The following is a 24406-nucleotide window of genomic DNA, read 5'->3' as shown; positions in this document are numbered from 1 at the left end:
ATTCTCCTAGCTAATGTGATGTTTTGTTTAAAATGTATCAACTATTTTTGATGTGGTAGAGCACCTCCAAGATGGCCACCAATGATACCCACTTCTCTGCACTCCTGCTTTGTACTCACTCAGCTGAGTCACTCCTGAATTCCTAAACCCCAGACAATGGGGAAAAAATGTTTGTTGTTTTAAGCCATTAAGTTATGGGTAATTTGTTATCAGCAACAGATTTATACTTAGCTAATACAAAACAATTTCATTAAATATTTTGGTTTATATTTCTTAGGTGTTTTTAATTTAGACAGACTTCAATGCTCCTCCCTTAGAAATAAAGAAGGTTATAAAAGAGTTTTCTGATTTTTGTTTGTTTTTCTTAGAGAGAATGACAATGGGGGGTTGGTGAGGGAAGCAGGCGCCACAGCCAGCGCAGAGCCTCATGCAGGACTCAATCTCCTGACCCTGAGGTCATGACCTGAGCAGAAATCAAGAGTCAGATGCTTGACTGACTAAGCCACCCAGGTGCTCTTAATAGAAATGTACCCTGTTGAAGTATATTGGTTTGTAACTCTCTAATAACAAAAAATGAAGGTTGATTTAAGGCTTAAAATACTCTTCAGTGAGAAAAAATTTGTTTTTTCTTAAATAATCAGAGAAATAAAGTGTTGCCTGATAATGTGAAAAAAAAGCAGATTTGGGGTCATCGTTGTAATGGCAGGATCCAGAACTATTCACTCTGTTTTAATAGCCTATTTATAACTGCTAAGTCTTAGTTTTGGCTGCTACAACACAGTAACCATAAACAAAGCGGCAACAAATGAACGGAAACTTATTTCCCATAGTTCTGGAGACTGGGAAACCTGAGATCAGGGTGCTAGCCTGGTCAGGTTCTAGGGAGAAACCTCTTCCAGGTTGCAGACTATTGATTTGTCCTTGTATCTACACATGATGGGAAGAGAAGGAGCAAGGCTCTCTAAGGTCTCTTCTTACAAAGGCGCTAATCCCATTCACGAGGGCTCCACCTCGTGACCTACTTACCTCCTCCAGGTCCCACCTCCAAATGCCATCACAAGGACGATCAGATTTGAACACAGGAATTTTGTGAGGGAGTTCCTAAGTTCCTTTAGCAACAATTTGAGGTATTTAAAATGTTCATAGGGAGGGGACTAAAGATTGAATGTATCTTCTTCATTTGGCTTTCTCAAAATCAACAAAAAATTAAAATTTTTGTAGTAAGAATAAACATCTAAAAACTCACCATGAACTTTAATGCATTAAACAGTAGTTTTCGCCCAGATGGTTTGTCAAAATCAGCAATAATCCAGAGAGTAACTGAAGAAATTACATCATCCTCTGAAAGTTTCAAATAGTTTAGTCAAACTACCTCTTCTAAAAATCAAACTAAAATAAGGGAATGTTTCCAGTTAACAACATATATTAAAAATTATCAAAATATTAAATTCAATTTTTAAAAAATAAGCAAATATTGTTAAAGACTATATACACACACACACTGACATGTGTATAAAAATACTAGAAAAGTGTTCTATAAGCTTATAGAAACTAAGATGCCAAAAAGAATAGTCCCTAAGGGACCTATCTGTGGAATTCTTTTATTAGTAGATGAAAATTGTATTATGCTTATTATGTTTTCAGTGTTGTTCACAAAACTATCTTCCAGCTACAGATACATTTTTTTCAAACTGATACTTATACCCCACTATATGTAAAATAGATACAGTAAAGCTTATCAGTATATATTAAAAACAGCAATATTTTATTAGCTTATATAATTCATTTACTTAAAAAAAAAAACTGGCTATCATTAACTTGGCCTAATCTACATCATCTTGTGCCAGCAAAAGCAATACAATTTTTTTTTTTTTCAGAAAAATCTCAAAATTTAGAAGCCATGAAGAGAAACTTTTAATTCTGAAGTCAGTTTAATGGGTTTAATTTCACCTAGGCTCAGCATCTGTCACCTGACATAATACTAGTCTAGTTATCTTTAAAACCTATAGAAAAATTAGTCCCCTCCATCACATGCCCTACTTAAAACAAGAGCTAAAAATCTGCTATATCAAAAACTTAGTCCTGAAGAGATGTGAAGCTATAGTTACTACAGACTCAGTAATATCTATACAATATTACACGAAAACAGTTAACAAGGCTAACATTGAGTCCACATGGAAGCAACTTAGAGTAAGGTAGTGATATATTCTTTTCAAATAAGAAAGGGAAAGAATTCTAATGTCTTCTTAGCGCAGCACTTTTAACCATCATAGTAAATTGAGAATTATTTCAGAAGTGCTATGTAAATTTCTCACAACTCCATTATTTCTTTACACACTTAAATAATTGCAAGAAAGAGGAATGTAGGTGTTTCTCAGTTAATCTTCTTTTAAACTGTTAGAGATTTAACCAAAGGGCATTAATTACAGGCTAACTTACTTAATACACCTCAGGACCTGATAAATAGATTTCTTCTATTTTTTATTCCCTGTTTCTCTGTTTCCTTTTCATTAAACATAGTCAGGACTCTACTCTGCCATCATACTGAACTGCATTATACTTTATTATTTGTTGGATTTCTTGGAGACAGACCACTTTACGAACATAATATCAAAGATCTGTTAGAAAGTAATTCTGCAGCCATCTGGCCCAAACTTGATTCCACAGCATTCTAAAAAACTGGCTGGAGGGCCTCAGCTTAAAACTCTCATATGTAAAAATATACCACTTACTACACAGTTCATCCTATCTTGAGATCTCTCTCATTGTTAGATGACTGCTTTACACACAGATAAAAAGCAGCCTTCTCTTAAATCTTAATGTGTATCAGCTCTCATTTTTTCTCTCTAGAGCAAAGATGGTCAAACAAAACAAAAGGAAACAAAACCAACCAACCTCTACCTTTGCCTATCGGAATAGGTCACTGTGAACCCACTGCAGATGTCCCCATCCAGGCTAAGTCCATATCTGCAAGCACCGTCCTGGATCAGTCTCCCCTCCTTTGTTACAATCCTCAACATAAGCAAAAACCTTGTTGTTGTTTAAGCGAGTGCAGAACTACTCTCCACTGATCTGGGAATTACACTCTTATTCATGCAGTGTGAAGCATCAGTTTACACAGTCCTGAAAAGGGTTTTGCCACTTTCTTAAAAAGGTGAAAAATGGAATAGCTTGCTTTGAGAAAAGGCAAAAAACCAAGATGAACCCCTGTGTATGTAAGATTCAGCAGGGCCAAAGGCCCTTCTCAGCACAATGCTTAGATCCTAACAAAAGACAGACTCTTGACAACAAGACCCCTAGTCAAGTAGCAACATACAAATTCACTATGCAACCACCTTACCAAAACTACAAATTTTGCTACTTTAGGAATGAAGTCAGGAAAATAAAATATGCTTATTACCTTCTTGGGTTAAATAATACATGTTCTCTGCTATTACAGCACTCTTATCTTGTGAATCCAAGAAAAAGAATGTAGAGAAATCTTCAACATCAGCAGTTACTGAAAAATTTTCATATTAAATGTTAAATAACCAATTAATAAAACATTCACAACTCAGTAAGCATTTGTAGAAAGTATATGGAAGGATTATTTTACCTGATGTGGATATTAAATTAAGGTACTGCCATTTTGTGTGCAAAATCGAAGGATTTACACGGGGTACGGCATTATTCTTCTCCATAAGGAAATCAATTACATTTGTTCGATCATTTAATACGCCCTACAACAAAAAAATACTACTGAGGTAATCTAGGCAATTTATATGCATATATTTTAAAGTTCTGCACAGAATACACTTAACAACTATGTCATCTAAATAAGTAAGTAATGTAGGCAATAAGGATTCATACAATAAATTTCTTAACAAATTTGCCTGTAAAACTTTGAATTTTCTTTCCAATTAAGCAATTTTTGATGTAATTATGCATAGGTAAGCTTAATTAACTAATTACTACTTTTAAGTTAATTGCTAAGTGATCAGGATGGAGATTTTTGCCATGAAAAGATATTTTAGTACAGAAATCATTTTTAAGCATCATTTATCATGTATTTTCTCATAAGTGCTTACCTACCGTCAAAACCTCCCTCTGTAAATTTATAGTTGTATCCATCATTCTATGAAGAACATTTGTTTCCAGCTCTTCAGCATTCAGCTGCTCAAGCTTAAAGGGTTCTCCATTATAAAGGGCTTGAGGCAAAGGACCCAGGCCAGTCATCCTGTAAAAGCTTGCTCCTTCCTGTTTAGTTGAAAAATGCCAGAGAGTTAAACTGAATATGGCTGTCTGGAAAAGAAATGCATATGAACACGACATAGTTTTAGATGCCATAGAAAAAATGTGAACATTGCTAATCGAACCTGTCCTTTCCAAACATTTTTCAAAGGAATTCACCCACATAGAGCAAGAATCCGGAAGCTTTTTCTGTAAAGGGTCAGCTAGTACCCATTTCAGGCTTTGTGGGCCGTCCAGGTTCTGTCTTAATGACGCGGCTTTGATGTCCTTCTGAGCCCATCCATGAATCCCAATGTGGATGTGGACTGGAATGTGGACCCGGATGTGGACCCACAGCGAGGTCCTGAGAAAACGGTGTATGTAGCGCCAGGCAGTGGGCGGGCAGGATTTGCTGACCCTCATATAGGACATAACATTTTTTTTTTTTTCTAAACCATCATTTACCTGTACCAGAGAGTCATTCATCCCTGCATTCATTTGTTTAATAAACATCTACTGAATTCATGCCCTCGGCATTCGGCTAGATGCTGCAAATGCAGAGCTGAAAGTCTGCCCTTAAGAGGTTCACACAGACACAAAACAATCCAGGAAGAAAAGTCTAGCCAAGCCTGAGTAAGGGCTGGGGAGTGAGAGGGAGAAGCCTGTGGGAGGGAGTGGCACGGGAAGTCTTAAAGGATGAGTAAACATTTGCCAGGAAGACAAAGTGGAAAAAGAGATTCCATGTGAAGCGAGACAGCACAGCAAGGAATGGAGAGGGAGAGAGGAAAGAGCGTATTTAGGCAATGGCCAGTAGTCTTCTGTGTCTACCAAGGGCAGAGCTACATATGCGGGTGCGGTCAGACCCAGGGGCAGAGGCCAGATCCTGAAGGTGCTCGACACCTGGGTTTGCTCTTGTGAGTGATAAAGTGAGACTAAACAATTCATTTGCTATTCACAACTATGTATTATTATAATTATTATTGCCAACGCTCTCAAAATCACTGTGAAGCTAAACAGTACCATTACACCCATCTCACAGATGATGACATATGATAACCTGCCGAGCCATCCAGCTGCTGCATTTTATTAAAAAATTTTTTTTAATTTTTCACGTTTTTATTTAAATTCTGGATAGTTAACAGTTAACTGTAGTATTAGTTTCTGGTGTAGAATTTGGTGATTCATCACTTACATACAACACCCAGTGCTCACCACAAGTGTCCTTCCTTAATATCCATATCCATCCCCCATTTAACCCATCCCCCTGTCCACCTCCCCTCCAGCAACCCTCAGTTTGTTCTGTTGAGAATCTGTTTCCTGGTTTGCCTCTCTTTTCTATGCCCCCTCTATGTTCACCTATTTTGTTTCTTTAATTCCACATAGGAGTGAAATCATGGTATTTGTCTTTCTCTGACTGACTTATTTTATTTAGCATAGTACTCTCCAGCTCCATCCATGGTGTTGCAAATGCAAGATTTCATTCTTTCTTTTTTTTTTTTTTTTAAGATTTTATTTATTTATTTGACAGAGAGAGATCACAAGTAGACAGAGAGGCAGGCAGAGAGAGAGAGAGGGAAGCAGGCTCCCTGCTGAGCAGAGAGCCCGACGTGGGCCTCAATCCCAGGACCCTGAGATCATGACCTGAGCCGAAGGCAGCGGCTTAATCCACTGAGCCACCCAGGCGCCCCAAGATTTCATTCTTTTTTTCTGGCTGAGTAATATTCCACTACTACTACTCCACTAAATACATATATATATATATATATATATATATATATATATCTCCACTACCACTACTCCACTATATATATAGTGGGGTAGTGAAATATATATTCCACTACTCCACTATACATACATATCACATCTTCAGTAGATGAACATTTGGGCTCTTTCCATAATTTGGCTATTGTTGATAAAGCTGCCGTAAACATAGGGGTGCATATATCTTTTCCAATCAGTATTTTTGCATCCTTTGCATAAATACCCAGTAGTGCAATTGTTGGGCATAGGGTAGCTCTATTTAACTTTTTGAGGAACCTCCACGCTGTTTTCCAGAGTGGCCGCACCAGCTTACGTTCCCACCAACAGTGTAGGAAGGCTCCCCTTTCTCTGCATTCCCACCAAAACCAGGATTTTGCTTGTGTTGCTACTGCATTCTAGAAACAAAATTTGCCTTAGAGCTCTTTTACCAAGAATCTGAACTCTTAATCACTATATTATCTCTGCATTTATTGGGCACTTAGGGTATATGAGGCTTATGAATGCATATAAATAAAATGCAAATTCTATCCTTTAATGTAGATGGCTACATTACGAACAAGGGTGAACATAGCCTCCAGGGCTACCCAGGAGGGCATGGTCGATTCCATCTAGGAAGATGGTAAATAGTGGTAAGGAATATGATCAGATTTGCTCATTTTAAAAAAGACAACGGTGGCAATGGTGAGAAAGAAGGACATGGGATTGCATGCCCTGGGAATGGTGGTCAGGGACTCTTGCACTAGTGTGGGAAGGAAAAAGCAAGAGCCAAAACAATTCATGGTACTGTGCAAGGGGAGAATGAGGCAGTTTCTGAAACACTCAGCTGGCAGGACGGACAGACCATAACAATGTACTGTTTGGGACCGTATGAGAGAAGCAGCAGCTTAGGATGACCATTAGGCAAAGCATCGGTGGCCAAGATGAATGATGATGCTAGCTTCTAGGATAGGGCATAAAAAAAAAAAAAAAAAAAAAAAACCATTTGGGGCCCCAAGGAAGGTGATGATGGGCTTGGTTTTGGATTCTTTTAAGATGCTTAGAGGGAGGCTTCCAGCTAGCTGCATACATGGGTACAGACCCCAGAAAGAGGTCTCTGCTAGAAACACAGGCCCCCTAATTTACTGCGTTACTTCTAATGAGGCAACCTGTCTATTCCAAAAGCTTTAATTACCACAAATAAGCCAATGACACTGAATTTTATAATTTTAGCCCTGTTAGACTAAGTTCCTAAACAGGCTTAATACCTAATCTAACTGTAGCTTCAGTCTCCCTCAGAAATGTAGTCTGAACCCATCCGTCAGGAATTTTTCCATCAGATCCGTACCAGTAAGTCTGCCACACGGGCGTTCTCCATCCCCGAAGAAAGATGAACTAGTCTGCCTGGCTCACCTCTTGCTTTTCCCCTCAAGAAAAGCCACTCCCCAAAACATTCCCTTTCTTTGACTAGTAACATAGCTGCCCCGCCCTCCTTCTCTAAAACCTTCCACTTGGTTTAACTCCTCAGAACATCCCTCTGTTTGTTAGAAGGGATCCTGCCCTAGTCAGGAATCATGTTAAAAAGTCAGTTAGATCTTCAAAAGGTACTTGGTTGAATTTTTGTTACCGAACAGATCTGGTGTTTCAGAAACATAGGCACAGTGCCTGCAAACTCTTTGATTTCACGGTCTTTCTTGCCATTTGTGAAAGCTGTGGGGCAGTTTCTGTTGGTTCTTTTCTGAGCTACAGACAAGCCCATACACTTCCACCTTCCAACAATGGCTTCTGAATAACGGACAATGCCCTTTCCGAATACGGCAAGGCGCGGTCTCTTCACTGCTTAACATCCTCTCAGATTTTTTACTGTTCCCAAGGTCTTCGACTGTTCTGAGTTCAATTTAATATTGTTCACTGTGCAAGCCGGCCCCCTACTTCTCCAGCTCACCCTGTGAACGTCCTTCCACGACACAAACACAACACCTGACTCTGACCCACACAGAGGCAACAGCAGCTTCTCATAGCTCTTCACGACTCAGGACCTCCTGACATTTTTTCTCTGGGAGGCTGATCTCCTGTCACTTTCTTATTTTCTTGCATCCAGCTCCTCCTCCTACTTCAGGCCTCAGAGATGAATTCCTCACATCCATCCCCAGAGCACTTCTCCCTCATCCTACATGTTGTGTGTCTGGAGGCCCCTTCCAGTCAGCACTCGTGTCCGTCAACCTCAGGGATTTCATTGTGTTCTTTCTCCGATGCTTTCCTTCCCTTTGCTTCCTCTGTTCTTTCTGAGTCTTCTGGATGGAGTCTCCACTTGTTTATCATTTATTCTTACATTCATTTCTTTGAATTTGTCTCTCTGTTCTATTACATTTTTATTTTACTAAAATTTTTCAAGACACCTTCCTTGTGCTCTATTCTTTTACCTACTGTGTTGTGCTTTGAACATTTTAAGTTCTAAATAAATAATTACCTCTTGAAAGGGCAAAGTTTAGAGGAAGAGAGAAAATTAGGGGAACATGAGTTTGGAGAATGAAGGCCTAAACATGTTTATTTCGTCATGGAGGAGTGAGAATGACTTTCTAGGCCCGAAGAGGAAGATGGACAAGGGGCTTAGGGGACTGACAATGTCTAGAATAATGTTTGGGAGGGGCAAGGAGTGGGGAGATGAAGCATGACTGAAGGGCTCTCACGTAACACAGAGTCTGGCCTAAATTAGAGGTTGGACAGATTTGGGAAAGAAGAGCCAACAGGAGACTGAAGCTGTAGATCATCACAGGACAGCCACGGGGAAGGAGAGCAGTGAAACAGCTGGAAAGGGAATTGTGTACTCACACACTTAAAAGAAAAAAAAAAAAAAAGCAACTTCTGAGGAGTGTTTGGTGTCCTTAATCTTTACAAAGATACTTAACACTCTTACCTTTAGGAGACAATGACTGCAGACACTTAAAAAAGTAACACTACTTAAATACTCATTTCACTGCTTAACTTTTTAAGAGTAAAAGTGGGGTTTCTGATTAAATATGGTAGATTTATCCACACATATGCTCATCTGTCTTCTCCTCACATATTTCACGAAAGTGAGAATATAATGATAGAAAATATGAGCCCACAAGGGTAAAAAAAAACAAGAGAAAAGATAAGCAGGTAAGCAAAGCAAAAAGGGGAGTCACATCTGTGCAGACAGAAGAGAACATGGCATTTTCAGCATCCCTGGAGACACCTGGTGCCTCAGAGGGAGGGTGAGAGTAGAGGGTGGACATGCCCTAGAGTCTGCACTCGGGGCAGTTGCCTCTCAAGGTCCCTTTCTCAATGCTGCAAAACCACAGGGTCCTTTTCTTTCTTTCTTTGGGGGCAGTGGTGGATTAATAGACTATAAAAAAAATTTTTTTATGTTCAATTAGCCAGTATATAGTACATTAGTTTTTGATGTAGTGTTCAGTGATTCATTAGTTGTGTATAACACCCACTGCTCATCGCCACACGTGCCCTCCTTAATGCCCATCATCCAGTGACCCCCCACAACCCCTCCCTTCTGTAACCCTCAGTTTCATTCTGACTCCAGAGTCTTTCGTGGTTTGTCCCCCTCTCTGATTTCTTCCCATTCAGATTTCCCTCCCTTCCCGTGGTCCTCTGTGCTATTGCTTATGTTCCACATGAGCGAAACCATATGACAATTGACTCTCTCTTCTTGACTTATCTCACTTAGCATAATCTCCTCCAGTCCTGTCCAAGTTGATGCAAATGGTGGGTATTCATCCTTTCTGATGGCTGAGTAATATTCCATTGTATATATGAACCATATTTTCTTTATTCATTCATCTGTTGAAGGGGATCTCACCTCCTTTCACAGTTTGGCTACTGTGGATATTGTTGCTGTGAACACTGGGGTGCAGGTGTCCCTTTATTATGCCTGTATCTCTGGGGTAAATACTTAGTAGTGCGATTGCTGGGTTGTAGGTTATAGCTCTATTTTTAACATCTTGAGGAACTTCCATACTGTTTTCCAGAGTGGCTGTACCAGTTTGCATTCCCACCAACAGTGTAAGAGCGTTCCCCTTTCTGGAGGTGCTGGGTGGCTCAGTTGGTGAAGCAGCTGCCTTCAGCTCAGGTCATCATTCCAGGGTCCTGGGATGGAGCCCCACATTGGGATCCCTCCTTGGTGGAGAGCTTGCTTCTCCTTCTCCCTCTGCCCGCTGTTCTGCCTACTTATGTTATCTCTCTGTCAAATAAATAAAATCTATTTATTTTTTTCAGTATTCCAGGATTCATTGTTTAGGACCACACCCAGTGCTCCATGCAATATGTGCCCTCCATAATACCCACTACCAGGCTCACCCAACCTCCCACCTGCCTCCCCTCCAAAACCTTGTTTGTTTCTCAGAGTCCACAGTCTCTCAGGATTCATTTCTCCCTCTGATTTCCCCAACTCACTTTTCCTTTCCTTCTCCTAATGTCCTCCATGTTATTCCTTATGCTCCACAAGTAAGTGAAACCATACGATAATTGACTCTCTCTGCTTGATTTATTTCACTCAGCATAATCTCCTCCAGTCCTGTTCATGTTGATACAAAAGTTGGATATTCATCCCTTCTGATGGCTGAGTAATATTCCATTGTATATATGGACCATATTTCCTTTATCCATTCATCTGTTGAAGGGCATCCTGGCTCTTTCCACAGTTTGGCTATTATGGACATTGCTGCTATGAACAATGGAGTACATATGGCCCTTCTTTTCACTACATGTGTATCTTTGGGGTAAATACCCAGTAGTGCCATTGCACGGTCATAGGGTAACTTATTTTTAATTGTTTGAGGAATTTCCATACTGTTTTCCAAAGAGGCTACGTCAGCTGGCATTCCCACCAACAGTGTAAGAGGGTTCCCCCTTCTCCACATCTTCTCCAACACTTGTTATTTCCTGTCTTATTAATCTTTGCCATTCTAACTTGGTTGTAAGGTGGTATCTCAGTGTGGTTTTGATTTGAATTCCCTGATGGTTAATGACGATGAACATTTTTTTCATGTGACTGCTAGCCATTTGTATGTCTTCTTTGGAGAAATGTCCATGTCTTCTGCCCATTTTTTGACATGATTATCTGTTTTGTGTGTGTTGAGTTTGAGGAGTTCTTTATAGATCTTGGATATCAGCCCTTTGCTTGTAGTTTCATTTGCAAATATCTTCTCCCATTCCGTGGATTGCCTCTTTGTTTTGCTGACTGCTTCCTTTGCTGTACAGAAGCTAAAATCTTAAAAAAAGAGAGAGAAAAAAAGAAAGTTCCCTTTTCTGCATAGCCTCAACAATCTTTTTAATTTTGCCATTCTATCTGGTCTAAGGTGGTATCTCAATGTGGTTTTGATTTGAATCTCCCTGATGGCTAGTGATATTGAAGATTTTTTTATGTGTCTGTTAGCCATTTGTATGTCTTCTTTGGAGAAGAGTCTGTTCATGTCTTCTGCCCATTTTTTGACCTGATTACCTGTTTTTTTGGTGTTTGAGAAGTTCTTTATAGATCCTGGATACTAGCCCTTTACCTATAATATAATTTGCAAACACCTTCTCACATTCTGAGGATTGCCTCTTAGTTCTGTTGACTGTTTCCTTGGCTATGCAAAGCTTTTGATCTTCATGAAGTCCCAAAAGTTCATTTCGCTTTTGTTTTCCTTGCCTTTGGAGACATGTCTTGAAAGAAGTTGCTGTGGCTGATGTCGAAGAGGTTACTACCTGTGTTCTCCTCTAGGATTTTGATGGATTCCTGTCTCACATCGAGGTCTTTCATCCATTTAGAGTTTATCTTTGTGTATGGTGTAAGAGAATGGTCAAGTTTCATTCTTCTGTATTCAGCTGTTCAATTTTCCCAGCACCATTTACTGAAGAGACTGTCTTTTGTCCACTGGATATTTTTTCTTGATTTGTCAAAGATTATTTGACCATAGAATTGAGGGTCCATTTCTGGAGTCTCTATTCTGTTCCAGTGATTTGTGTGTCTGTGTGTGCCAATGCCATGCTGTCTTGATGATCACAGCCTAGCCAATAGGATCTAATGTACATTAAAAGGTTTATCCATCACAACCACGTGAGATTTATTCCTGTGATACAAGGGTGGTTCAACATTCACAAATCAATGAATGTGATAGAGCATATTAATAAAAGAACCATATGATCCTCTCAATTGATGCAGAAAAAGCATGTGACAAAACACAGTATCTTTTCCTGATTAAAACTCTTCACCGTGTAGGGATATAGGGAACATATCTCAATACCATAAAAGCCATCTATGAAAAGCCCGCAGCAAATATCATTCTGAATGGGGAAAACCTTTTCCCTTAAGGTCAGGAATATGAAAGGATCCCCACACTCACCATTACTGTTCCACATAGTACTAGACTCAGCAATAAGAAAACGAAAGAGAAATAAAAGGCATTTAAAGGTCAGGAATATGAAAGGATCCCCACACTCACCATTACTGTTCCACATAGTACTAGACTCAGCAATAAGAAAACGAAAGAGAAATAAAAGGCATTTAAATCGGCAAAGAAGTCAGACTCTCTCACTTTGCAGATGACATGATAGTTTATGTGGAAAATCCAAAAGACTCTACCTGCAAATTACCAGAACTCATACAGCAATTCAGCAATCTGGCAGGATATAAAATCAATGCACAGAAATCAGTTGTATTTCTACACACTAACAATGTGACTGAAGAAAGAGAAATTAAGGAATTGATTGCATTTACAATAGCACCAAAACCCATAGATACTTAGGAGTAAACATAACCAAACAGGTAAAGAATCTATATTCTAGAAAATACGGAACATTTATGAAAGAAATTCAGGAAGACACAAAGAGATGGAAAAACATTCCCTGCTCCTGGATTAGAAGAATAAACATTGTGAAAATGTCTACACTGCCCAGAGCAATCTACACTTTCAGTGCCATCCCTGTCAAAATACGACTGGCATTTTTCACAGAACTGGAACAAGCAATCCTAAAATTTGATAGAACGAGAAAAGACCCCCAATCACCAGGGGAACATTGAAAAAGAAAACCAAAGCTAGGGGCATCACAATACCTGACTTCAAGCTTCATTACAAAGATGTCCTGCTTTTCTTTTCTTTTTCTTTTTTTTAACATAGAAAATTACTACATGTTTAATTTCATTCCCTTTACTACCAAATATCTAATGAACACTTCATGCATATTCATCATTTACTGAGTTCTTTATATTTCCATTTCAATACCATAACCCAATCACAATTTTTATAAGTATTTAGATAAATTCTTAAGCTATCTATATCCAATAAAATAGTTAATAGATGAGGTTCCTAGCTCTTTTAAAAATGGCAGGCAGTGGAAGAAAAGAAAAAAAAGAAAACTACTACTTGTGTTTATCACATATGCAATCAATGTCACATATGCAAGGCTCTCACTGGTAAATATTTTGATGGCAAGTTGATACTCCATAAAAAGCAAAATATTGAGATTCTTTTCCAAATTCAAAGACTATCAATGAAATATAAATATTTGAAAGGCAAGATGAATTTCAGGACTGTGTGCATCTTTATTTGTCTGTGATTATTTATAGTTGATGAAGCTTCTAGATTAATTCATGATGTATTGTCCTTCCCCTTCTTTTAATATTTTCCTAGAAGGCTGGCATAAATGTACTTGAGATTGTCCACACTAGACCAATACTATTAAGTGTCATCCATTTGAAATAATTTTCAATTCAGTAGACACCTTCACACATTTGCATTTTTGGGAATAATTTGGAATGAGAGATGCTGTGCTGATCATGTTGGACCATGAAATAGAGCTGTCTCTACAGGACTGTCTCTACAGGAAGGTCCTGGTCAGTGACCACTTAAATCAACATCAGATTTAGACTTCCATAGCAGTCCATAAGTAAAATTGCACAGGATACCCCAGAATAACTTGAGAACTACAATTTTATCAATGCAGAGGCATTCAAGCTATCCTTCCCTGTCCATGTTAATGGAAAAAAGGTTTTCACATTATCCTCTATCATTCTGGATTTTAATCACATTGTTTCTTGCTGCAAAAATTTCTTCAGATTTTTATCAGGGGCATCTTATTCAGGGAGTGAAAGTAGAACTTCCAGTTCTGTCAGAGTCAAAAGAGGCTCTAAATATTATCAATTTATATAATCTTTGTCCTCTTCTCTGATTATTGCTTATTTCTATCACTCTTGAAACATGTCAACTGCAGATTTTTGAAGCAACATGAGGATATTTGTCATTATCTTTCCAAAAGACTGCTCTGGCAGACAGATGTTTTTCTTATTCTCTGCTGAAACGGAATCACAAAGGCTAGCCTGGGTGATGAAAGGCAGAGAAAGGGGAGGAGACCAGGCAGGAGATTAAAGGAATGTGCCCATCCTTCATACCCAGGTGGTGACCACACCCTGGTCTCACACATACCCTGTGCTGTAACCTCTGATATGCGCACCCTTTCCATCCTCTCGTCGGCCACATGTACTCCTCTACGATCAAAATAAAGAATTCTTATTTGAAGACTCTGCTTTAATTGAGGAAGTCAGCTCAGCTCCCCGGGGGAGGCTCACCAACTCACAAGAACCAAGTATTCATTATCAGCTTTTTAGAGTTTCATACGTATGTGTGAAAGATAACCAGGTATCATAAGACATTTGACAAATGCTTCAAACACAAAAGATAGAAATCAAAATGAACGAGAAGAGGGAAGCTGTAGAAGGCAGAGATAATGCAGGGAGCAGAACAGCACATCACAAAATTCACACTCCTAGATAAAAAAAATATACATTGTGTCCATGAAAGAAGAACTAAATGCTATAAAACAGGAATAGGACACAAGAAAGATCTGCAGGAAATTTTTAAAAATTGGACAAAATGGACAAAGGAATAAAAAAAGAAGAGAAAGCAAATAGAGACTCAACTGAGAAGATTCAGAAAGGACAAAGAAAATGAAGGAAAGCATTAGAGAAATAAAGAAATTCCCAGAATGAAGACAAACCTTCAGAAGGAGCTCATCAAATACCCAATACCCCGAATGAAAGAGGACCAATTCGAAGATACGCCAGCATGAAACTGAAAATTAGAAAAATTAGAAAAAAATTCTAATAGCTTTCAAGCTGGGTAAATAAACATATAATTAAATAAAGCAGAAAGACAAAGGAATTAAAATCAGAATGATATCACTAGTCTCTGTAGCCTATGGTCTCAGTAAAGACCGCTCCAGAACCCGGGGGAGTCAGAGAAAGGTAGCATAAGCTTTTTAATCATAAAAGAGTTAGGGGCGCTCTCAGAAAGCCTGCCTTCAGAGGTCATGAAATCAAGGATCGGGCCTCTGTCAGCAAGCTACCAATAAGCCTGCCTTTCTGCCTACTTGTGATAAGCTGTTAAATAAATAAAATATTTTTAAAAGAGTTAAAATAATTTTTCTATCATGCATGTTTACTTGGGAGAGGAGTAAAATTAGAAATAAATCAGAAACAGAAAAGGCACAGTGCTCACAAAACCAGAGATAAAGCAGAGACCTGCAACATGAAGGGCAAAGGCGGACCCAGAAAGGAAGCTGTGTTCAGGTTCACGTCCATGAACAGCATGACCGGTTCACTTTAAGGAAAGGGTCCGCATGGCTATGGAAGGACATTGTAGGGGCTGGTGTGCGTGAGGAAGGTGCTGGTTTGTTAATTGATGTGTTTATTTGTAAGAAAATTTCTGGATAGGTTATCTGACCTATCTATTGACTATCTGGATACATCTGCAATAAGAAGAATACTATGGAAAATGGGTTAAAAAAAAAGTGTAATTCTTAAAGTTTAAAAAAGTTTAAAAAAACAAGTTGCTAAAAAGTGGAAAAACAATCATAGTATTTGATTTACTAAGCAAGGAACATTTAAAAAGTCACAAACACGAAATATTCACTTATCCAAAATGTGTTAAAAAAAAAACAGATCTGATAATCAGCTGGTTTGCACTGGACAGGCTTTACCACTTCTTGTGTAATGACATACATCTGTACCAGCTGGAAAGCAGCTGCAGTCCTGGGACGGCGATCACCCAGAAGCACCTGACCTCTTTCTCAGCCGATTCAGACACTACAGGGTGACCATCAGCACGAGGACCTATAGACCCCATTCCAGCTCTAGGATCTGCTTCTGGTTCACTCTCTGGCTGCTCTTGAAGCCACATCGGTTTTTAAATATATATATATATATTTTTTTTTTTAATTTTTAATTTTTTATAAACATATATTTTTATCCCCAGGGGTACAGGTCTGTGAATTGCCAGGTTTACACACTTCACAGCACTCACCAAAGCACATACCCTCCCCAATGTCCATAACCCCACCCCCCTTCTCCCAACCCCCCTCCCCCCAGCAACCCTCAGTTTGTTTTGTGAGATTAAGAGTCACTTATGGTTTGTCTTCCTCCCAATCCCATCTTGTATCATTGATTCTTCTCCTACCCACTTAAGCCCCCATGTTGCATCACCACTTCCTCATATCAGGGAGATCATATGATAGTTGTCTTTCTCCACTTGACTTATTTCGCTAAGCATGATACGCTCTAGTTCCATCCATGTTGTCGCAAATGGCAAGATTTCGTTTCTTTTGATGGCTGCATAGTATTCCATTGTGTATATATACCACATCTTCTTGATCCATTCATCTGTTGATGGACATCTACGTTCTTTCCATAGTTTGGCTATTGTGGATATTGCTGCTATAAACATTCGGGTGCACGTGCCCCTTCGTATCACTACGTTTGTATCTTTAGGGTAAATACCCAGTAGTGCAATTGCTGGGTCATAGGGCAGTTCTATTTTCAACATTCTGAGGAACCTCCATGCTGTTTTCCAGAGTGGCTGCACCAGCTTGCATTCCCACCAACAGTGTAGGAGGGTTGCCCTTTCTCCGCATCCTCGCCAGCATCTGCCATTTCCTGACTTGTTGATTTTAGCCATTCTGACTGGTATGAGGTGATATCTCATTGTGGTTTTGATTTGTATTTCCCTGATGCCAAGTGATATGGAGCACTTTTTCATGTGTCTGTTGGCCATCTGGATGTCTTCTTTGCAGAAATGTCTGTTCATGTCCTCTGCCCATTTCTTGATTGGATTATTTGTTCTTTGGGTGTTGAGTGTACTAAGTTCTTTATAGATTTTGGACACTAGTCCTTTATCTGATATGTCGTTTGCAAATATCTTCTCCCATTCTGTCAGTTGTCTTTTGATTTTGTTAACTGTTTCCTTTGCTGTGCAAAAGCTTTTGATCTTGATGAAATCCCAATAGCTCATTTTTGCCCTTGCTTCCCTTGCATTGGCGATGTTCCTAGGAAGATGTGCTGCCGCTGAGGTCGAAGAGGTTGCTGCCTGTGTTCTCCTCAAGGATTTTGATGGATTCCTTTTGCACATTGAGGTCCTTCATCCATTTTGAGTCTATTTTAGTGTGTGGTGTAAGGAAATGGTCCAATTTCATTCTTCTGCATGTGACTGTCCAATTTTCCCAACACCATTTATTAAAGAGGCTGTCTTTTTTCCATTGGACATTCTTTCCTGCTTTGTCGAAGATTAGTTGACCATAGAGTTGAGGGTCTATTTCTGGGCTCTCTATTCTGTTCCATTGATTTATGTGCCTGTTTTTGTGCCAGTACCATGCTGTCTGGATGATGACAGCTTTGTAATAGAGCTTGAAGTCCAGAATTGTGATGCCACCAACTTTGGCTTTCTTTTTCAATATCCCTTAGGCTGTTCGAGATCTTTTCTGGTTCCATATAAATTTTAGAATTATTTGTTCCATTTCTTTGAAAAAGATGGATGGTACTTTGATAGGAATTGCATTAAATGTGTAGATTGCTTTAGGTACCATAGACATTTTCACAATATTTATTCTTCCAATCCAGGAGCATGGAACATTTTTCCATTTCTTTGTGTCTTCCTCAATTTCTTTCATGAGTACTTTATAGTTTTCTGAGTATAGATTCTGTGCCTCTTTGGTTAGGTTTATTCCTAGGTATCTTCTGGTTTCGGGTGCAGTTGTAAATGGGATTGACTCCTTAATTTCTCTTTCTTCTGTCTTGTTGTTGGTGTAGAGAAATGCAAATGATTTCTGTGCATTGATTTTATATCCTGACACTTTACTGAATTCCTGTACAGGTTCTAGCAGTTTTGGAGTTGAGTCTTTTGGGTTTTTCCACATATAGTATCATATCATCTGCGAAGAGTGATAATTTGACTTCTTCTTTGCCGATTTGGATGCCTTTAATTTCCTTTTGTTGTCTGATTGCTGAGGCTAGGACTTCTAGTACTATGTTGAATAGCAGTGGTGATAATGGACATCCCTGCCATGTTCATGACCTTAGCAGAAAAGCTTTCAGTTTTTCTCCATTGAGAATGATATTTGCGGTGGGTTTTCATAGATGGCTTTGATGATATTGAGGTATGTGCCCTCTATCCCTACACTTTGAAGAGTTTTGATCAGGAAGGGATGCTGTACTTTGTCAAATGCTTTTTCAGCATCTATGGAGAGTATCATATGGTTCTTGTTCTTTCTTTTATTGATGTGTTGTATCACATGGACTGATTTGCGGATGTTGAACCAACGTTGCAGCCCTGGAATAAATCCCACTTGGTCGTGGTGAATAATCCTTTTAATGTACTGTTGAATCCTATTGGCTAGTATTTTGGTGAGAATTTTCGTATCTATGTTCATCAAGGATATTGGTCTATAGCTGTTTTTTGATGGGATCCTTGTCTGGTTTTGGGATCAAGGTGATGCTGGCCTCATAAAATGAGTTTGGAAGTTTTCCTTCCATTGCTATTTTTTGGAACAGTTTCAGGAGAATAGGAATTAGTTCTTCTTTAAATGTTTGGTAGAATTCCCCCGGGAAGCCGTCTGGCCCTGAGCTTTTGTTTGTTTGGAGATTTTTAATGACTGTTTCAATCTCCTTACTGGTTTGGGTCTATTCAGGCTTTCTATTTCTTCCTGGTTCAGTTGTGGTAGTTTATATGTTTCTAGGAATGCATCCATTTCTTCCCGATTGTCAAATTTGTTGGCGTAGAGTTGCTTATAGTATGTTCTTATAATAGTTTGTATTTCTTTGGTGTTAGTTGTGATCTTTCCTCTTTCATTCATGATTTTATTTATTTGGGTCCTTTCTCTTTTCTTTTTGATAAGTCTGGCCAGGGGTTTATCAATTTTATTAATTCTTTCAAAGAACCAGCTCCTAGTTTCATTGATTTGCTCGTTTTTTTGGTTTCTATTTCATTGATTTCTGCTCTGATCTTTATGATTTCTCTTCTCCTGCTGGGCTTAGGGTTTCTTTCTTGTTCTTTCTCCAGCTCCTTTAGGTGTAGGGTTAGGTTGTGTACCTGAGACCTTTCTTGTTTCTTGAGAAAGGCTTGTACCGCTATATATTTTCCTCTCAGGACTGCCTTTGTTGTGTCCCACAGATTTTGAACCATTGTATTTTCATTATCATATGTTTTCATGATTTTTTTCAATTCTTCTTTAATTTCCCGGTTGACCCATTCATTCTTTAGAAAAATGCTGTTTAGTCTCCATGTATTTGGGTTCTTTCCAAACTTCCTCTTGTGGTTGAGTTCTAGCTTCAGAACATTGTGGTCTGAAAATATGCAGGGAATGATCCCAATCTTTTGACACTGGATGAGTCCTGATTTAGGACCGAGGATGTGATCTATTCTGGAGAATGTTCCATGTGCACTAGAGAAGAATGTGTATTCTGTTGCTTTGGTATGAAATGTTCTGAATATATCTGTGATGTCCATCTGGTCCAGTGTGTCACTTAAGGCCTTTATTTCCTTGTTGATCTTTTGCTTGGATGATCTGTCCATTTCAGTGAGGGGAGTGTTAAAGTCCCCTACTATTATTGTATTATTTTAAATATATATTTTTAAAATTTTACTTATTTATTTGATAGTCAGAGATCACAAGTAGACACAGAGGCAGGCAGAGAGAGAAAGAGGAGGAGGCAGGCTCCCCACTGAGCAGAGAGCCCGATGTGGGGCTCAATCCCAGGACCCTGGGAGCATGACCTGAGCCGAAAGCAGAGGCTTTAACCCACTGAGCCACTCAGGTGCCCCTAAAATTCCTTTTTTTGAAGTAGTTATAGTCCAGTTGGAAATGACATTTATATCCACATATGATTATGTATAAGAAAGGCAATTAATGGGAAATGATAAAATTGAGTTGTAAGTTCTAATATTTAAGGATAACATGGTTATTTAGATGACATTTTTATGGCAATTGATAATAAGTAGTATGTTTTGGCTGTATAATATCTCAAATTCATTTGTATCACAGCAGATATTATTATTATTATTTTTAACTACAATAGACATGAATAAATGAATTCATCTCTTTCCACGTGCAAGATAAGATTATGAATATTTTAAACTTTTTAATCAATATATTGCAATTAAATAAACAGCTTGAATATTTCCTACCACCTGTTCTTAGGAATGTATTTCATTTTAATGCACTTCATAGCTTCAGGTACATAGATGTTGTAAAAGGGTGGCTCAGTGGGTTAAAGCCTCTGCCTTCAGCTCAGGTCATGATCCCAGGGTCCTGGGATCGAGCCCCGCATTGGGCTCTCTGCTCAGCAGGGGGCCTGCTTACTCCTCTCTCTCTGTCTGCCTCTCTGCCTACTTGTGATCTCTATCTATCAAATAAATAAATAAAATCCATGAAAAAAGGCATTAAATACTATAATAAACTTGAACCAGAAAAGGGTTCTTAAGAAACAAAGCAGGCATAACTTAGTAAAAAAATCAGTAAGAAATTTCAGATTCATTTAAAAAAAGGGTAAATCCACCAGAAAAAAATTTTTACTCTTGAATGAGAACTGACTCTTGGTATCACCATTATGCATCTCAGTCATGCTTAATAGATACGATTCTTGCACAAGTGTCAGTCCCTAAGAAAGGTAAGGTCTGAACAGAAACTGTGCTCTACCACTGAAAGAAGAAAGAAAAACAGAGCATGTAAGGTCCAAGTATGGGTTTGTGTCCAGGACTCCTATCATGACCACTCACCATCAGCTGATATTAAAATCCAAACACTGCAACCTTTTGCTTTCAACCTGTGTAAACAGGATCCTTAATATATAAAAACTCCCCGATTTCTATTCCATGAGTTTACATAATCACTACAGGATATTTGTGTTCTTTCTCCCCCAAAGAAGCCCTGAAGAGTACTTATTAAAAATAATTTTATTAAAAGAGATGCCTCCATGCAACTCTGGCCCAAAAGAAAGTTCATCTTGGTTGTTTTTTAGTTTTATTTTTAATTATATGAAAATATAGAAATGAAAAATATCAACGCAACTCATTCTCAGTTCAGAAATTATCATTGGGAAAACTATTCTTCAGTAACTAGAAACAATCCTTAACACCTACCACACTGGCTTTTTGATTGCACCGAGACCACCAGACCTCTGGCTTCCTGGCTCGGCTCCAGTTTCTAAGTAGCCTGCTAGTGCCCCAGAGGTCTTCTCCGGGACTACTCTTTGGGCCTCTTATGCCAATGTCACTTGCAGCTCGTAACATTTCAACCTCACAGCACTTTAACCAGCTACCTTCCTTCATTCATGTGCCCGGTATTTTGAACTTTTTTTTTTTTTTTTTAAGATTTTATTTATTTATTTGACACACAGGTCACAAGTGTAGAGGCAGGCAGAGAGATACAGGAGGAAGTAGGCTCCCCGTGGAGCTGAGAACCCGATATGGGGCTCGATCCCAGGACCCTGGGATCATGACCTGAGCCGAAGGCAGAGGCTTAACCCACTGAGCCACCCAGGTGCCCCTGGGATTTTAGACTTTTAAAAACAAAGAGATTGATGCTCCTGTAAATTTATGGTAGACAACTCCAGCAGAAACTCAACATCATAGCCATTTTTATACATGGCTTCACTGTACTGCCTTTCCTAGCTCCCAGAGCAGCGATTTCTAAAACCTCAATGCTCCCGTGAAGTTCTGTCCGACCACACAACCCTCACTCTTAGACACCTTGCCTCCACAGTTATTTCATTCAGTAGATGTTTACTGAGCACTGCACCCCCAAGACCCAGCAGGAGACAGGGGCCCTGCTCCCAGGGAGGATGTGATCCAGGGGAAGGCAGGGAATAACAGGCCACTGTAGTCATCATTGTATGCAGGAGTACGCAGCAGGGTTTTTGCATGTGGCGTTAGCACAAGCAGCTTAACCTCAGGCGGAGGGTTAGAAAAGACTTCCCAGAAGTTCTTTCCAAAGTGTTACATCCCCCTCAAAGTAATTAAAGCCAAGAGTACACAGGCTAGAAGAGAAGGGAGGCAGGGTGCAGGAACCCGTGGTGGGAACAAGCACATGAAGGCCCTCTGGGGAGGAGGAGGAGTCCATTCAGGAACCTGAGCTAGTCTGCCCGCCCGGGGAGAACGGAAGAGCAAGGGAAGAGTTGAGAAAGTGAGGCTTAGGAGTTGAACGGCCGAGTCAGGTGGGACATTACAACGTCAGGGATCCTAACCTTCACTGTTAGCATGGAGACCGGTCTGTGGCCGAAAAACTCTTATAAAATGCAAGAACCCATCTAAAAACCTTGATCTCTATGGGCATGAGAAATTCGACCCCAGTGATGCTCCAACTTCCCAAATTTGTTTCTTGTCCTAGCATTTCTCTAAAAAGCCAGCTTTCCATTTTTCCCAAGAAAGTACAAATTACATTCTTTAAAATTCTGCATTCAGGGTGCCCAGGTGGCTCAGTCAGTTAAGCGTCCGCCTTCAGCTCAGGTCATGATCCCAGCACCCTGGGATCAAGCTCCCCAGCAGGCTCCTTGCCCAGTGGGGAGTCTGCTTCTCCCTCTCCCTCTGACCCTTGTACTGTCTCGAATTTTAAAAATATAAGTAAATAACTCTACATTTAAGTCTCCTATCCTGTAAATCCTGACAATTATATTTTCTCGTGCTTTCTGAAAGGTCAATTAATGGCGATCTGAGCACTCATCAGATGACGTGCGTCATTCGGGGGTCGTAAACTTCCCTTCTTTCTGAGGGTCTAAAATCCAAATCATGAGTTAACTATATTGAGATCATTTACTCATGAGATTATAGTAGAAGTTTCTTGGATCCTGTTTTCAAAAATTCGCATTTCAACTTACCTTTCTGCCGTTATCGTATTTAGAGTGAATGCCCAAAATATCCCAAATATTACCATCTGGAAATAACTTTAGGAGGACACTCTTCACATGGTCCACAGTGAGTATATTGTCATTCTTCACTCTTTGGTACATCTGTAGAAATAAAAATCTTACACTTAATTTTCATCTTATGGTGATCAGTTTTCTTTCACTGAGTGTGCAAATTTATATAAAATAAAAACATACCTTATACTTTGTAAGTTCTAAGTTTACCACATATGTGCATGTATACACACGCCCTCCACCCACACAGATAAATAAATCATTTTAAACACACAATATATCTCCCAATAAAAATGGTTTTGTGAATATGTTGTGGCTTTCAAAAAATACTGTAACAAATTTATGTTATGTTCCATTTTGATCAAACTAGACACTGTGCTTCTTAGTAAAATAATGGCTCCCTTTTCTTTTTCCTTTTTTTTAAAAGAGATTTTATTTGTTCTCTTGAGAGAATTTTATTTAGCCCTCTTGAGAGAGAGAGTACAAGCAGGGGGGAGAGGGGAAAAGCAGGCTCCCTGCTGAGCAAAGTCTCCTACGTGGGGCTCGATCCCAGGGCTCTGGGATCACGACCTGAGCCGAAGGCAGATCTTAACCATCTGAGCCACCCAGGTGTGCAAGCTCCCTTTATTTAAAAAGGTATATATACAATGTATTTTTTTTTAAAGATTAAATTTTTTTTTTTTAAAGATTTTACTTATTTGAGAGAGAGCACAAGGAGAGGGAGAAGGAGAGGCAGACTCCCCACTGAGCAGGGAGCAGGATGCAGGGTCCAATCTCAGGACACCAGGACCACGACTTGAGCTGAAGGCAGATGCCCAAACATCTGAGCCCCCCGGGTGCCCCCATATAAAATATTTTCAATGGCTTATTTCAGAAAGGTTTTATTTTCATTCCCGACTGCTCTCCAGTAAAGACCTTGACTAGGTTTCTTCCGTCCGCTCCATTCTTCCCCCCATCTGAGATGCTGGAAGCACGGCGCAGGATGTAAGCTGTAGCTCCTCTATCTTCCTGTTTCATTTCTCCCTCATCACAGACCCTCTCCTAAGCCCCCCGCACTCTGCTAGGCATGGGGGGAGGGACGGCTCTGCATGGAGGGGGAAAGCACCTCTGGGTAGATGCCTCAGCTGAGACATAACCACGAACACTGAGCTAGAACGAAGCCATCTTGGGGAAAAACTTCCTGACCAGAAGAAACTCGTACTAATGCTACTTGATGCTACTTACCATCAAGTAGCATTCTGATACAACGGATGTCTCGCCTCT

At 39.5% G+C, this 24406-nt stretch overlaps 1 protein-coding gene across 3 annotated transcripts in view; it reads right to left on the bottom strand.

The window, feature by feature from the left end:
- The window catches only part of UGGT2 (UDP-glucose glycoprotein glucosyltransferase 2), a 186357-nt gene that overhangs the window by 72479 nt on the left and 89472 nt on the right, over positions 1–24406 (bottom strand). For all 3 annotated transcript variants that reach the window (XM_045070885.1, XM_004746131.3, XM_045070886.1), the window contains exons 16-20: positions 23102–23233; positions 4072–4236; positions 3596–3719; positions 3401–3499; positions 1247–1341 (exon numbers count right to left, since the gene is read on the bottom strand). In XM_045070885.1, coding sequence (XP_044926820.1) covers positions 1247–1341; positions 3401–3499; positions 3596–3719; positions 4072–4236; positions 23102–23233 — 615 coding nt within the window. The remainder of the gene's footprint in view (positions 1–1246; positions 1342–3400; positions 3500–3595; positions 3720–4071; positions 4237–23101; positions 23234–24406) is intronic.

Source organism: Mustela putorius, unplaced genomic scaffold (genome assembly GCF_011764305.1).
Source record: "Mustela putorius furo isolate JIRA1106 unplaced genomic scaffold, ASM1176430v1.1 tig00003974_pilon_pilon_pilon, whole genome shotgun sequence".
Lineage (NCBI taxonomy): Eukaryota > Metazoa > Chordata > Mammalia > Carnivora > Mustelidae > Mustela > Mustela putorius.
The sequence above is the reverse complement of the archived record's forward strand: the minus strand, read 5'-3'. Positions and strand labels throughout refer to the sequence as shown.